At 39.0% G+C, this 13,612-nt stretch overlaps 1 protein-coding gene across 2 annotated transcripts; it reads left to right on the top strand.

The window, feature by feature from the left end:
- Positions 1-186: 186 nt before the first annotated feature.
- nmd3 (NMD3 ribosome export adaptor) lies at positions 187-11,395 on the top strand. 2 transcript variants are annotated; one of them, XM_004075369.4, is made up of 16 exons: positions 187-288; positions 595-726; positions 1,864-1,998; positions 2,109-2,205; positions 2,984-3,064; positions 3,538-3,666; positions 4,033-4,123; positions 4,682-4,760; positions 5,097-5,193; positions 5,333-5,450; positions 6,814-6,959; positions 7,175-7,287; positions 9,382-9,454; positions 10,394-10,500; positions 10,747-10,817; positions 10,936-11,395. In XM_004075369.4, exons 2-16 carry the CDS (start codon positions 683-685, stop codon positions 11,067-11,069), a joined length of 1,515 nt encoding a protein of 504 aa, XP_004075417.1. In that variant the 5' UTR covers positions 187-288; positions 595-682; the 3' UTR covers positions 11,070-11,395. The 2 variants fall into 2 exon arrangements, with proteins under 2 accessions (XP_004075417.1, XP_011480804.1); XM_011482502.3 differs by having other exon boundaries at positions 190-288; positions 642-726.
- Positions 11,396-13,612: the final 2,217 nt, after the last annotated feature.

Genomic DNA, 13,612 nt, shown 5'->3' on the forward strand with positions numbered 1-13,612 from the left:
TGTGTGTCAAATCAAGCTGTCAAACATATTCAAACAAGAGAGAAAATTAATCAGAAAATTAACAACACGCCATTTGGAAATAAAAACGTGTAATATGATATGTTTGTATTCAAGACAGCATAAACAAATTTCAGCTCGGCCATCAGGTGCAGTAATAATAATTGTAATTATGAAATATATTCAGGCACACCAAGACAGCTACTGGGGTCTTAAAAGTCTGTGTGACGCACGAGCGGTCCCTCGGTCCACGGCTGGCAAAACGTGGACGACGTTTCTTCACGGTTTGAGGTTAACTTTCAATCATTACTCCTTTTCTGCGTCTTGTCGGCATTTTTTGGTCAAATATAACTTTGGGAAAAAGTACAATACGTGCTATTGAATGTTTGTGAGAAACTACGCTAAGTAGTGTGTTTCTAAAACGGTCGGTTTAGCACACGTTGCTAACTCTGTTTTTTTTAGCGTTGCTGTCTGCTGACAGCACGAAAAATACGTTTGTGAAACCTTTCGTCAGAGTAGCCTACTTATAGAACATTGTTAATTATCTAACTTTTATGTCAAACTCTCAGTTATCAGCACTTTAAATGTTATTTTCAGGGAGGAACCTGTGTTGTTCTTGCCCCTAATGGTTCACCAATCTACAGAAATCATTGTTTTAAACTGAGCTGCAAGGCGGATTACCACCATGGAGTACATGCAAGCTCCTGCTAGCAGCAGCCAGGGGAACATGTGAGTCAAAACATCATCTCATTCTTTCAGTTTGGTTTAAAATTGATGCATAAAAAGTTTCTTGGAAATTGAGAAAACATCTGAGGGGATGTAAAATTTCTCATGTATACATGAGAAATTTTACAATTTATACATGATGTATTGCTAGGCGGTCTGGTTAAAAAAGAATTTGGAAATTTATTTTTGGTAGATTAGTAGTCAAGTTACTTTTAAGCTGTCCAAATATTGGACATTTTTGTTGTCACTTGTAAAAGGAAAAAAATGTTTTAGTTCAAAATAAGAGTAGTACCTCATATCTGAAATCTACTCATCTAAAGGTCGGTCATGCATGAGAGCAGTTTAGGTGTGACTTGTTTTTAATCTGTTCATGACACGTTTTGTCATTTGAGTTTACTGTGACCACATTCTTATTGGAAACTGACACTCCTCGAGAACAGCTTAAAGACCCACTCTGATGTAAACTGTGTTTTTAACATGTTCTTGTGGTGTTTTTGTGATTATTTAGGACACGTCAAGAAAAATCCTCTTAAAATTGAATTTCTGAGCATTTCTTTAATCAAATAGTTGCTAATCGGGAGCAGCTCGAAAAAGAGCTTATTTGTGACATTGAAAATATGCCGGGCTAGCCACAAGCTCTCTGCTCTGCGCAATTCGGATGTATCCACATGCAGACAAACAGATCCACGTACGTCTTCTTTTCCTCATCTCAGCTGGCATCTGGCTCAAAACTGTACGTCTGGATAGCTCTAACATTGCTCGCCATTTTTGTTGCACCGGCAATGCTAGGGTGGGGTTGTGGGAGCGTGTATCAGATGGATGATAGAAAGTAGGGGCAGGCTTACCCTGTACCAAAAGCTCCGCCCACAACTGAGAGATGAATTTACTGCCGCTCTGCATAAACATTCCTAGAAAACAAGTTTGTTTTTTTTTGGCTAAAAACAATATGATCCTAGATAAAAGACCACTGGTGCTTTTAGAATAGATCTAAAAATGATCATAGTGGGATTTTATAAAGTGCTTTTGTTCTAGGGCTTTGTTTTAGGACGGTACTTTTTTTTTCTTGCCCTCAGAATTTGCCACTTGAAAGCCATTTTGAATGATTTATCTGATTTAGTATTTCTGTTTTTTTTTTCGCAGCCTCTGTTGTACCTGTGGTGTTCCCATTCCTCCAAACCCAGCCAACATGTGTGTAGCCTGTTTGCGGACTCAGGTGGACATCTCAGAGGGAATCCCCAAGCAGGTCACAGTACACTTCTGCAAGCAGTGTGAACGGTTTGTCAAACATTTGCTTAAAACTTCCCAGTTTTTTGTTTTTCTTTAAAGATGGCCCACGCTCTGAGTTTTCTTCTTTGAAATGTTGAGGTATCTGTTGTTTCATGCAGGTACTTGCAGCCACCAGGTACATGGATGCAGTGCGCCCTGGAGTCCAGGGAGTTACTGGCCCTTTGTCTGAAAAAACTGAAGAGCTCAATGACTAGAGTATGCTTGATATTTGTTTTTTTTATTTTAAACGTACAACATAAGGGTTTTATTTCAAATCTTAAAACTGTTTTGATTTATTAAAGAAAGTGATGTTAGTAGATTGTAATCTTTTCCGGGAACCAGCAAATTCAAACCTGATCCTACGTTCACACCAGGCTCAAAAATGTGGGTTCAAGCAGCCACTTTAAAAAAAAAAAAGTCTATGCAAATGCACATAAATGTGCATTTCAGGCTTCTGCGTACCAATCGCATCGCCATTGAACACATGTTGAACTAGTTGAACTTTGACCATAGAGGGGCTCAGACTTGGTAGTGACACATGGGTAGCGTCCTTTTCAAAACACGGAAGGAGAAATTAATCATTTTGGTTTGTGTCCGGCTGGAATTCTATGACACCAACTCTTTCTAATATCGGAATAGAGCTGTGAAAGAAAAAGCCTGGAGGAAGATTTGCACCGCTTTGACATTTTGCAGCAAGCCTCCTCTGTGAGTAAATGCATTGGGTAGCGACAGTCCAATTCTGAACACCATCCAATAAAAGTGCGTTCAAGATGCCTGTTTTAGCGCCTTCGTGAACCCGCATCACATGCCTGGTGTACGTAGCATTACGCTTCCATGCCAGTGATTTAAGGAAACAACAAACTAATAAATTCTCATCTGAGAATAGTTGAATCTTTATATTAGGGCTGTTGTTTAGATGATCTGTGAGATGGATTATGGCTATTTGTGATGATGTGTAAATTGATGCCATTTTGTGGCTCTTCATCATACTCAGGTGCGTCTCATCGATGCTGGTTTTCTGTGGACAGAGCCTCACTCCAAGAGGATTAAAATGAAGCTGACTGTCCAGAAAGAGGTGAGGAAACTGAATGGAAGCGTGAGAAAGTGACCTTCAAACTGATAAGTAATTCCAGAAAGATCTGCCTCCTTTTGGGTTAAAAGCAACAAACTGTTGAATATAAAAACAAACGGATATTTTTTTGGATTAAAAATTACATTTAGAATATGTTTGATGCATGTATGCTGCACATGTGATTAGAAACTGTCAGAAACGAAGGCAAAATGGAGAAATGGATCTGTTTGTTCTTGAAAGGGTTTTTGAAAACAGCCAGTCTTACAAGTTGCTGTCATCTCATCCCCTTGACCTTTAGTGAGAACCTGAGCCTAGATGCATCTTTGTGCCAACTCTTTTGTTCACCAATGAATCGCACTCTGTAAACCATCAACTACTCTTTTCTTCTAAATCTCTTTTGGTTATTGAGCACTTCTGAACAGTTGTTTTTTTAAATCATTGGCTTGCGGCGTCATATGTTGCCGTCTCCTCTCCAGGTGATGAACGGCGCCATCCTGCAGCAGGTTTTTGTGGTGGAGTTTGTCATCCAGTCCCAGATGTGTGACGACTGCCACCGCGTGGAGGCCAAAGACTTCTGGAAAGCCGTGGTTCAAGTCAGGCAAAAGGCAGGTGTTTGTGGTCCGCTGTGGGTCGTATTTATGTGCAGAGTCCTTTGTTTGGCCAGTGTGTTCGTATTTTAACAGTTAACTAAGGTTTAACTTTTGTCAGATTTGCTATTTGTCCCAGTCAGTAAGACAGCTGGAAAATGTTTGTAGTTTTCTTTGTTTTGTGGCACAATTAATCCATTTGTTTATACTATTTCTTCAGTCATTTAAAAGGCTCCATACCTGCAAAGCACCAACATTTGTCAGGGTTGCTTCAGTGTTGTGATGCACTGAAGTGTAAATAAAAAGCCACGTCTGTACTTCTTTCTTAAAGAGGTTGAGCTATTTTTTCACAAAGGTTTAAAGTGTTTTTTCTTTTCCTTTTAGACTGTTCATAAGAAGACCTTCTACTATTTAGAGCAGTTGATCCTAAAGCATAAACTCCACCTGAATGCCCTCAACATCAAAGAAATTCATGGTATGTAAATGGTAAATATTTGACTTTTCTCATGGAAAAGGCCATTCTTTCCTGATTAGGTTTGCGTCGAACTAGTGAGATTGAGAGCAGAGCAAACATTGTAATTGCTTTTTCCTGTATGTAAGCCATGCTTGCACATCACTGGCCCCAGTTCCTTCATGCAGCTGTCGTCCTGCAGGCCCCATTGGAGAAAATACTGGGAATCTGATCAGAATGTAGTCATCAGAGCGGGCACTCATGTCATATTTGTTTCACACCTTTTTTAAAGTTTGAAGTGCTGCTAACACACGCAACACTATGAAGAATAGCTCTCTGGGTTTGGACAGAAATGTGACTGGAATTTTTGGCTTTGTAACAATTTAAACCATCTTCAAACCTCGGCAGAAGTTAAAAACTTGAAACATGTGGCTGCCATATTTTATTTAACTCCTTTCCTCTGCTTTTGTGTGTGTGTGTGTGTGTTTTGCGTCTTGCATCCATATTTCCTCTGAAAATGGTGTAAAACTGTGAAGATCGTCTGGGTTTAATCGGTTGGTGTGCTCATGTTTTTTTTCATAGAGGGCATCGATTTTTACTACGGGTCCAAGCAGCACGCGCAGAAGATGGTTGACTTCCTGCAGTGCACAGTTCCCTGCAGGTGAGCAGCGCTTCATGCTGGACTTAAGAAAACATTTGACCTCCTTCAGATTTGCAGCTTCACATGCATTTCAGTCCACAAAGCCTTTATTTATACGCACTTGTCAGTATGGGAATTTGGTTTTTCTTTTTTGTAGGCAGATTAAGTAGGATTTTTTGCTGGGTCCCCAATGTTTACACTTAAGTTTTTTAAAGTTGTGATAACTGAGAATATGTAAATGATGTGGACTTAAACCATGAAACTGATGGCTTTGCTTCTTTTTCACTGACATAGAACACTTTTTAGTGCTCCAAAGACGGTGTATTGATCTTAAGTGTTGTCTTTTCACTCTTTAAGGTGTAAAACGTCCCAGCGCCTCATCTCCCACGACATCCACTCAAACACCTACAATTATAAGAGCACCTTCTCTGTAGAAATCGTTCCTGTGTGCAAGGTTGGTGGGGTTTTTTTTGTGGCATTTTCACTTTAGTTTTAATCGTGCTGATATTAACCAGGACTATCGTGGCCTTTAAAGATGGACTGTTAATGACATCTGCTTATACCTAGATGAAATATGTCTGTTTGGCTTTCAGGACAACGTTGTGTGCTTGTCACCACGGCTGGCACAGAGCCTGGGGAACATGGGTCAAGTCTGCGTGTGTGTCCGTGTCACCAGCACCATCCATCTCATTGATCCCAGAACTCTGCAGAGTGAGTATTTCCACCGACAAGATACTGATGAGTCTAGCTGAGAGTACTGCCCACTTCAGCATCAAGTCAGCCGGCTGTGACTGAATGCAGCTTCTGACATCAATTCTTGCTGTGGGAGACTCAGAGTAAAGCTCAAAAGTAATTTGGGTATTTCAGTTCTGCTTTCAAAAATAAGCACCATCTGGAGTGTATTAATTTGCCACATGAGACAAATTCCTGGTATTTCTTTTAGTTTTTACCTACTTTAATTCACTAATTACACCACAGAGCCCACTGGGATCGCCCCACTTAAATAGGAAATATAGCTGTTGCTCATAAAATGAAAGAAAAAAAAATGTACCTGTAGAACTGATGCCTGATTCTGGAGGTGCTTCTAGTCACCACTAGAGGGAGCTGCAACCTCCATTTAGTGTCCGTTATGTGGTTTTGACTTTAGGTCAAATTACTATAACAATATTACGCAGTTTGTTTTTCCTACTGCTATTTCCATTTCTCCCAAGGTTGAATGCAAATTCTAACTGGAGCTACAGCGAGTAATTATTTTAAACCTTAGATAAACTGGACTTCTTTCCAGTTTTTTAGGCTCTTTAAATTCAAATTTATTTTTTAAATAAAAGCTTGTATGATGGTGAATACTGGATTTAACATGACGTACCAGATGTTTGTTTTGTTTAATTTAATGGTCTGCTCCGATGTAGCCCCTGTGAGACCCTCTGCACCATATTCTGATGTCTTTCAGCAGTAAACCTGTTTCCAAGTGTTGGCTCTCCATGTTAAAGAATGTTTTGGATCTGGCTAAGAAGCTAAAACAACTTCCAGCCTGTTCAGTTGATCCCACGCCATTTTAAAATGAGCTCGTTTCCTGTTTTGCATGTGCTTGCAGTTCATCTGCAGTTTACATTTTTCATCTCAGATGAATGTGGTGGCGTGACCGTCAGATGAAAGAAAACACTTTGAACTCAGTCAAGGCGTTGATTCCACCGCGGCTGTTGGAGTGCTCTGCACATCGTGTGTTCATTTTTGGAAAAGTCTTAAAGTCTCACTCTGATCATCTTTTGATCAATGGTAAAAGCTCCCCCAGTGGTCTGTTAATTAGGATTGTTCCGTTTTTAGCCAAAATAAAAAAAAATAAAAAACCTGTGACCATTGGAGCAGGGAGCTTGCGGCCCATACGGCATCACAAATACGCTCTTTTTGTAAAAGTTACTTCTTTTTATCTGCTCCTGATTTACAGCAATTTGAGTAAAGAAATGTGCAAAAATGCAATTTTGAGCTTAATTTTTCTATATATGTCCCCTATCTTCAGAAAAACACAATTTTCATCAGTGGATCTTTAAAAGTTTTTTTGTTTTGTTTTACACAGTTGCTGAGGTGGATGGAAACACTTACTGGAGATACCCCTTCAACAGTCTCTGTAACCCGCGGCAACTTGAAGAGTTCATTGTGATGGACATGGACATTATCAGAGACCAGAAGCTGGGTGCTGGTGCTGGAGTGAGGTCCAACAAGGTAAGTCTGGATGGACAGAACAGCTTTTCTGTTGGATCCAGTGGATAACACACCACTACCTGCAAACACAAGGAACCCATTCGAGATTGTTTGTTTTGACCAATTGAATCTCACACTTGTTTTGATTTACCTGAATAGATAAACCAACCAAAAAAGGTGAAAAGTGTGGTGTGTTGTCTGTAGACATGACCTTTTCTATTCCCTGTGTGTTGTAGCACACCCTGGCTGAGGTGTGGGTCCAGAAGACGTCAGAGATGGACACGAGTCAGCAGTATCACTGCCGTACCTTCCTGGGCCACCTGTTAAACATCGGAGACCTGGTTTTGGGGTGAGTCTTTATTCCTGATGGGAAGATACGTTTGTTTCGAAGCTTAATTGTAATCTTTAATAGTAAATAAGTCAGTTTATTGCTGCTTTATCACTTGGTCAGCAGCTTCTTGTGATCTTATCTGTCTAAGCTTCTTGGTAGAGATTATACCCTTTTACCTTTTTAAAGCAGGGCCAAACCCTGGTAATGGCAGAGCTACTGTTCTGTTTCTTCTCCAGCCATCCTTACCGTTCCGTCTGCTGATTTCCTAAATAAGCGGGCGTTAGGTTATAGGAACCTGGAGTCGCCTGATCCACTCAATCTGTCAGCTGTGAGGAAGGCAGGGATGGGTGAAAACAAGCAGAGGTGGTAGAACCTGAGGACCAGGGTTGGGCTTTCCTGCTCTTTTTATCTATCAATGAAGAATTCTAACTACCTAGAGCATAAAAATATATATATATATATATATATATATATATATATATATTATATATATATATATATATATATATATATATATATATATATATATATATATATATATATATATATATATATATATATATATATATATATATATATATATATATATATATATTACATATTTTGACGCCTTCCCATTGTTGACCTATCAGATGGAGTCCTTTTATGTTAGATGTTTGTCCCCCGTGTCGACGAGGGTCATTTGTAGGAATAATTTTTAAACTGTTGCAATGAAATGGGAATGATGTTTTTGTTTATTTTTCTATTTGTTTATTTACTGCAAATTATATCGTTATCGCAATATTGATCATTAATATCGCAAGTTTTCCTCATATCGCGCAGCCCTAGTTCATACTAAGTCACGTTTAAGTTGTGGGCCTCTATCTTTTTTCTTTATTGTTCATTTATGTTTTGGCCACAGCTATAGGTCTTAACTTTTTCTCCTTTTTGAAAAAGACTTGGATTTTAAGTTATGTTGACTTATTTAATAACACTTGCAGTAAAATGGAAATGTAGGAGACACCAACCTATTTTATTCCTGGGCATCTATATAAACTTTTTGTAATCATTCATCATAGTTTTGGCAAGTTCTATGGTAAATATATTTTCTTCTTTTTGAATAAAACTTGCACGTTAATTTAAGTTGTGTTGAATTATTTGAATAAAACTCACACTGAAACCAAAATGTATTGGTATTTTTGCTTTTCTATTTTTCCATTTATCGCAAGTCATACCGTCATCGCAGTTTCAAACACTGATATCGCATATCGCAGATTTTTCTAATATCGTGCAGGTTTAATATATATATATATATATACATACACACTGTATTTTATCCCACGAAGGGAAATTCTTTCTCCACATTTGACCCATCCCCTTGGGGAGCGGTGAGCTGCAGCCGAAACCGCGCTCGGGAGGCAGTAGTGTTAAGGGTCTTGCCTAAGGACCCTCACTGGGTGATGTTAACTGCTCGCCATTGATATGGTAATTGCCCCCAGTACCATTGCTCATTCCCCTCCAGGAATCGAACCCTGGTTTCCTGCATGGTAGCTTCCCACCTTACCAACCGAGCTACCCAGCCGCTTTAAGACACCATTTTTAAGGTCCTGTTGCAGCTTTAAGTGTTGAATAGATGGATGTGAGTTCAGAGTAATTTGGTTGACAGCAGAAATCATAGTCCTAAATTCTGAAGTTGTACAACAGCCCCAAACCATCATACTACCACCATTACAGTTGACAGTTTTTATTCTGAAAGGCATTTCTTTTTACACCAGATGTAATGAGACAAACAAAATCTTTAGTCCTCAGTTTTTTCCCTAAATATATTGGGAAACTTTAAAATGTTTTCTAGCAAAACTACTTCAAGACCCTTGATCCAAAAACTTCTGTTGTCTTTGTCCAGTGTTTACATTTGTTTGGTTACAAAGATGCAGATAAATAGAAAACCGCGTTTCCCACCACTGGATCTGTGAATTTAAATTTAAAAGGGTGTGGAGATGCCTTGGATAAGAACTTTTTTCTTTAAATAACTTATAAAAACCACCAGAGAGTTTAGGGAAACCTGTATAACTGTCTGTGCTGTTGTAAATCTAAGTTGCTTTTAATAAGTTGTTTAATTTGTCCTCCTTTCAGATATGATTTTGCCAATTCAAACATCAACGATGAATTCCTGAACAAGATGAACCCTCAGCATGTTCCTGATGTGGTGAGACTGCTGCATCACTCTGAGCATCCTCAACATAAAAACTCTGATTCCAGTTTTCAAATGCTGAAACAAGCGTTCTGTCTGTGGATTTAATAACACTCTTGGAGTAACGTTGCTCTGCCCAGAACTATACATTGTAAATCCCATATTGAGAGAAAAAACTATCTGCCAAATACTTGTCTCAAAGTTTTTGTACCAGAGGGCCAAATTAAGAACTTGACATTAGACTGGGGGCCAATTTTGGTGAAAAAAGAAAGGATAAACAGAAAAGGTTGTTTTTATGACCAAGTGTTATTTGTACAACTAACCAGGCCCTCCAGATGTTTTCCCAGTTGCAGTCGGAGGTTGCTGCCCAGACCTTCTACTCATCTTGTAATTTTATCATTTGACAGACTTCCTTTTGCTCTGGACAAACAATGTCAGCTACTTTCAGCATACATTCTTTTTAAAACTCCCCGTCACTTAAGGGTTTGCTACGCCGGACCATTTCCAAAGTCACAACGTAGCTTCTGTCACAGCTTCACCGGATTTGGCTATTTTTGTAAACATCTGCTGTGCAGCATAGCTTCGTTGTAGCTGTTGGAGCTTATTGTTGCTCCCTGATGGTAAATTTGTCATAGTTTTTATGATTTGTAACATAGTGACGATTTATATTGAATTCTTTAAGCATTGCATTTACCTGCTTGCAAATAAGGCACATGGCGTTATCCAGCCCATGAGGTACGACAAAGTAAGCAGTTGTCCACTAAGCTTGAAAGCGTCTTTTCTTCTCGCCAACACATTTTTCCTCAGAGGAATCTGCTCTGGCTCTCTTTTGAGGGCCACAAAAAATCTTCTGTGGGCCGCCGTTGGCCCCCGGGCCGCACTTTGAGAACCCCTGTTCTAGCGCTTCACTGTATATTAAACCTTCTCTCGTTTCTTTGTGTTTGACTTGTGAAGGTGTTGATTAAGAAGAGCTATGATCGCAGCAGGAGAGTGAGGCGCAGAAACTGGAAACTGCAGGAGATGAGCAGAGACCGGGAAGGCACAGACACAGATGATGAGAGGTGAGATCATCAATTAAAGTTCATCTGAAATGCTAAATCGAATAAAAGACAGCAAATCTTTGAATTGATGCATAATCTCTAGATGGTTTTTCTTTTTTTATATTTCGTAAACACCTGGTAGGACAAAGTAAATGCCTTTTTTTGTTGAAATAGTTTAACGAATTACATAGAAAAACAGTTTTCCGTTGCAATGAGGTTATTTTTCCTCTATTACATCACATCATTTATTGGTTTTTCATTCTATAGGCAATACCAGGACTTCCTGGAAGACTTGGAGGAAGATGAGGCTCTAAGAAGGAATGTTAACATCTACAGAGGTGCGCATCTTCTGCGGAATAATATTGTGCATTTTTGTGCCCTAATAAAAGCAAAGTATACTTTTTTGTGAAAGACTTCATTTGCAGACAGCGTACTGACAGGATTCTAATCTTTCAGATGTAGCAAAAATCCCAGTAGAGAGCGACACTGACGACGACGGAGCGCCACGCATCTCTTTGGTGGAGATGCTGGAAGAGCTCAGCTTGTCGGATGCCACAGGAGGAGAGGGCGACGGCATGATGACAGACTAGCCTCTCTGCAGTCGCAGATTTATCAGCACCTGCTGATGGCATAGTGACAAAATGAAAAAATTAAACTGAATTTAAAGTCTGGATAAGCATTTATCAGAACAAACATGTTTACTAATCCACAGAATATCTGACTGCAGTTTACTAACTTCTAACATTTAAGCTTTGAATCATTGTTTTATGGTTGGAAATGCATAATTACAGAGAAATCTAAGTCTTTTTGATCCGAAAATATATTTCAGCACTTTTACAGAATATATTCATCTTTGTACCAACAAAGTACAGTTTCGGTGGAGCTCATCTGTCAATAAATACTTTATGCCTCAGTATTTGGAATTTGAGTGTTTTGAATATTGTTCCTGCATTTTTTTCTCTGTCCACTAGAGGTCTCTTCTTTATGGAAAATGGAAAGATTACTTTATGCAAATAATCCATATCCAATAATGGTGTCAGTTGACCACTGTAGGTAATGTGTGTATTTCTTTGGGCTGCAGTGGATTATCTGCTGAAGGTCTGTCGGTCTTGATCCAATATTCCTTCTAGGAGAGGCAGTACCATAGTAATTTTTTTTTTTTTTTTTTTTACAGTTGACAAATTCAAGTTACAGTTGAAACCAGAAGTTTACATACACCACATAAACACACGTGCTTTGTTTTCTCACTGTCAGACATGAAATTAAAGTAAAATGTCCCTGTTTTTATGTCAAATACAATTAACATTATTTTTATTAGCTATATGTCAGAATAATGAGACTAGGGTTTTTAGACAAGTTTTTATTTGATCAAAGTCAAAAGTTGACATACATTCCATTAGTATTTGGTTCTATTGCCTTTAAACTGCAGTACTTGGGTCAAAGATCTCAGATATTCTTCCACAAGCTTCTGACAAGATTTGGTAGGAATTGTGGCCCATTCCTCCAGACAGAACTGGTGTAACTGAGCTGAGTTTGTAGGTCACCTTGCATTTACACGCCTTTTCAGCTCTGACCATAAATGTTCAAAAGCGTTTAGATCCGGGCTCTGCGATGGCCACTCCAAAACATTGACTTTGTTATCTTTAAGCCACTTCGGGTCATTGTCCATTTGGAAGATCCATTTGTGCCCAAGCTTCAACTTTCTGGCTGATGTCTTCAGATGTTGCTTTCCACATAATTCTCTTTCCTCATGATGCCATCTATTTCGTGAAGTGCACCAGTCCCTCCAGCAGCAAAACAAGCCCACAACATGATGCTACTACCACCCCCATGTTTTACAGTTGGGATGGGGTTGCGAGGCCTGCAGGCTTCCCCCTTTTGCCTCCAAACATAACGATGCTCATTGTGGGCAAACAGTTCCATTTTGGTTTAGTCTTTATCCTTGTGTGCATTAGCAAATTTTGAACGAGCTTTTCTATGTTTCTTTTGGAGTAATAGCTTCTTCCTGGCATAGTAGCCTTTCAGCCCATGTCTGTATAGTACTTGTTTCCCTGTTGATTATGACGCATTCTTACCATCTTTAGCCAGCATCTTCACAACATATTTTTCCTTCGTGCTTGAGTTGTTCTGGACTTTTTGGACCAAAGTACGTTCATCTCTGGGACACAGAACCCGACTCCTTGCTGAATGATACGAGTCACAATGGCTGGACGTTCCTATGATGTTTATACTTGCGTACAATTGTCTGAACAGATGTACGTGGCAGCTTCAGGCATCTGGAAATTGCACCCAAGGTTGAACCAGACTTATGCAAATCCACACTTGTCTTCCTAACATCTTGAACAATTTTTTTTGACTGTCCCATCATTTTTTACAAACATGCGTGTTTCAAATGTGTACTAATGAGTATCCACAGGTGTGTTTCTAATTAACTCAAATGCTGTCAATAAAGGTATCAGAAGCGTCCAAAGAGATGACATCATCATATGGGGTTTCCCTAAATTTTTAAAGGCATAGTGATCTCAGCTTATGTGGACTTTTCACTTTGGTAAAAACATTGTCTAAAAAAACTAGTCTCATTATTCTGACATTTAGCAAATAGAAATGATTATAATGTAATTGACCTAAAACGAGAAAAGTTTACTTTTATTTCCTGTCTGACGGTGAGAAAAAAAAAGCAAATGTGTGTTTTATGTGGTGTATGTAAACCTCTGGTTTCAACTGTAGGCTGTAAATCGCAATACGTATTCTCTTAGAATTGTAACCACTTGAATTTCTGCTCTACCACATGTGAGAATCTCATTGGAAACAAATTTTAGAATGCATTAAACGGATAAATGATCAGTCTGCAAAAAACAGCGGTATGAAAGCATTTTGTACTGATGATACCCTTGTAATTGTTATTAGCCTTTAATAGCTTTCGCAAAAAAAAAAAAAAAGTTCCTTTTTTTGTCAATGTCCTGTAAATAACTTTTGTGTAAACTAGCCCCCCACTGGAATGTGTGGGTCGCAGGATGTGTAGGTTTTTGTGACACGTCCAGGAGAGCAGTCTCAGTTTCCGCAAACCTGAGCTGGTTCCTTGTAACTGGATCTACCTGGGAAGGTGAATGAAGCGAAACCATGCTGTAACACT

The sequence above is a fragment of the Oryzias latipes genome, chromosome 13 (genome assembly GCF_002234675.1).
Source record: "Oryzias latipes chromosome 13, ASM223467v1".
NCBI lineage: Eukaryota > Metazoa > Chordata > Actinopteri > Beloniformes > Adrianichthyidae > Oryzias > Oryzias latipes.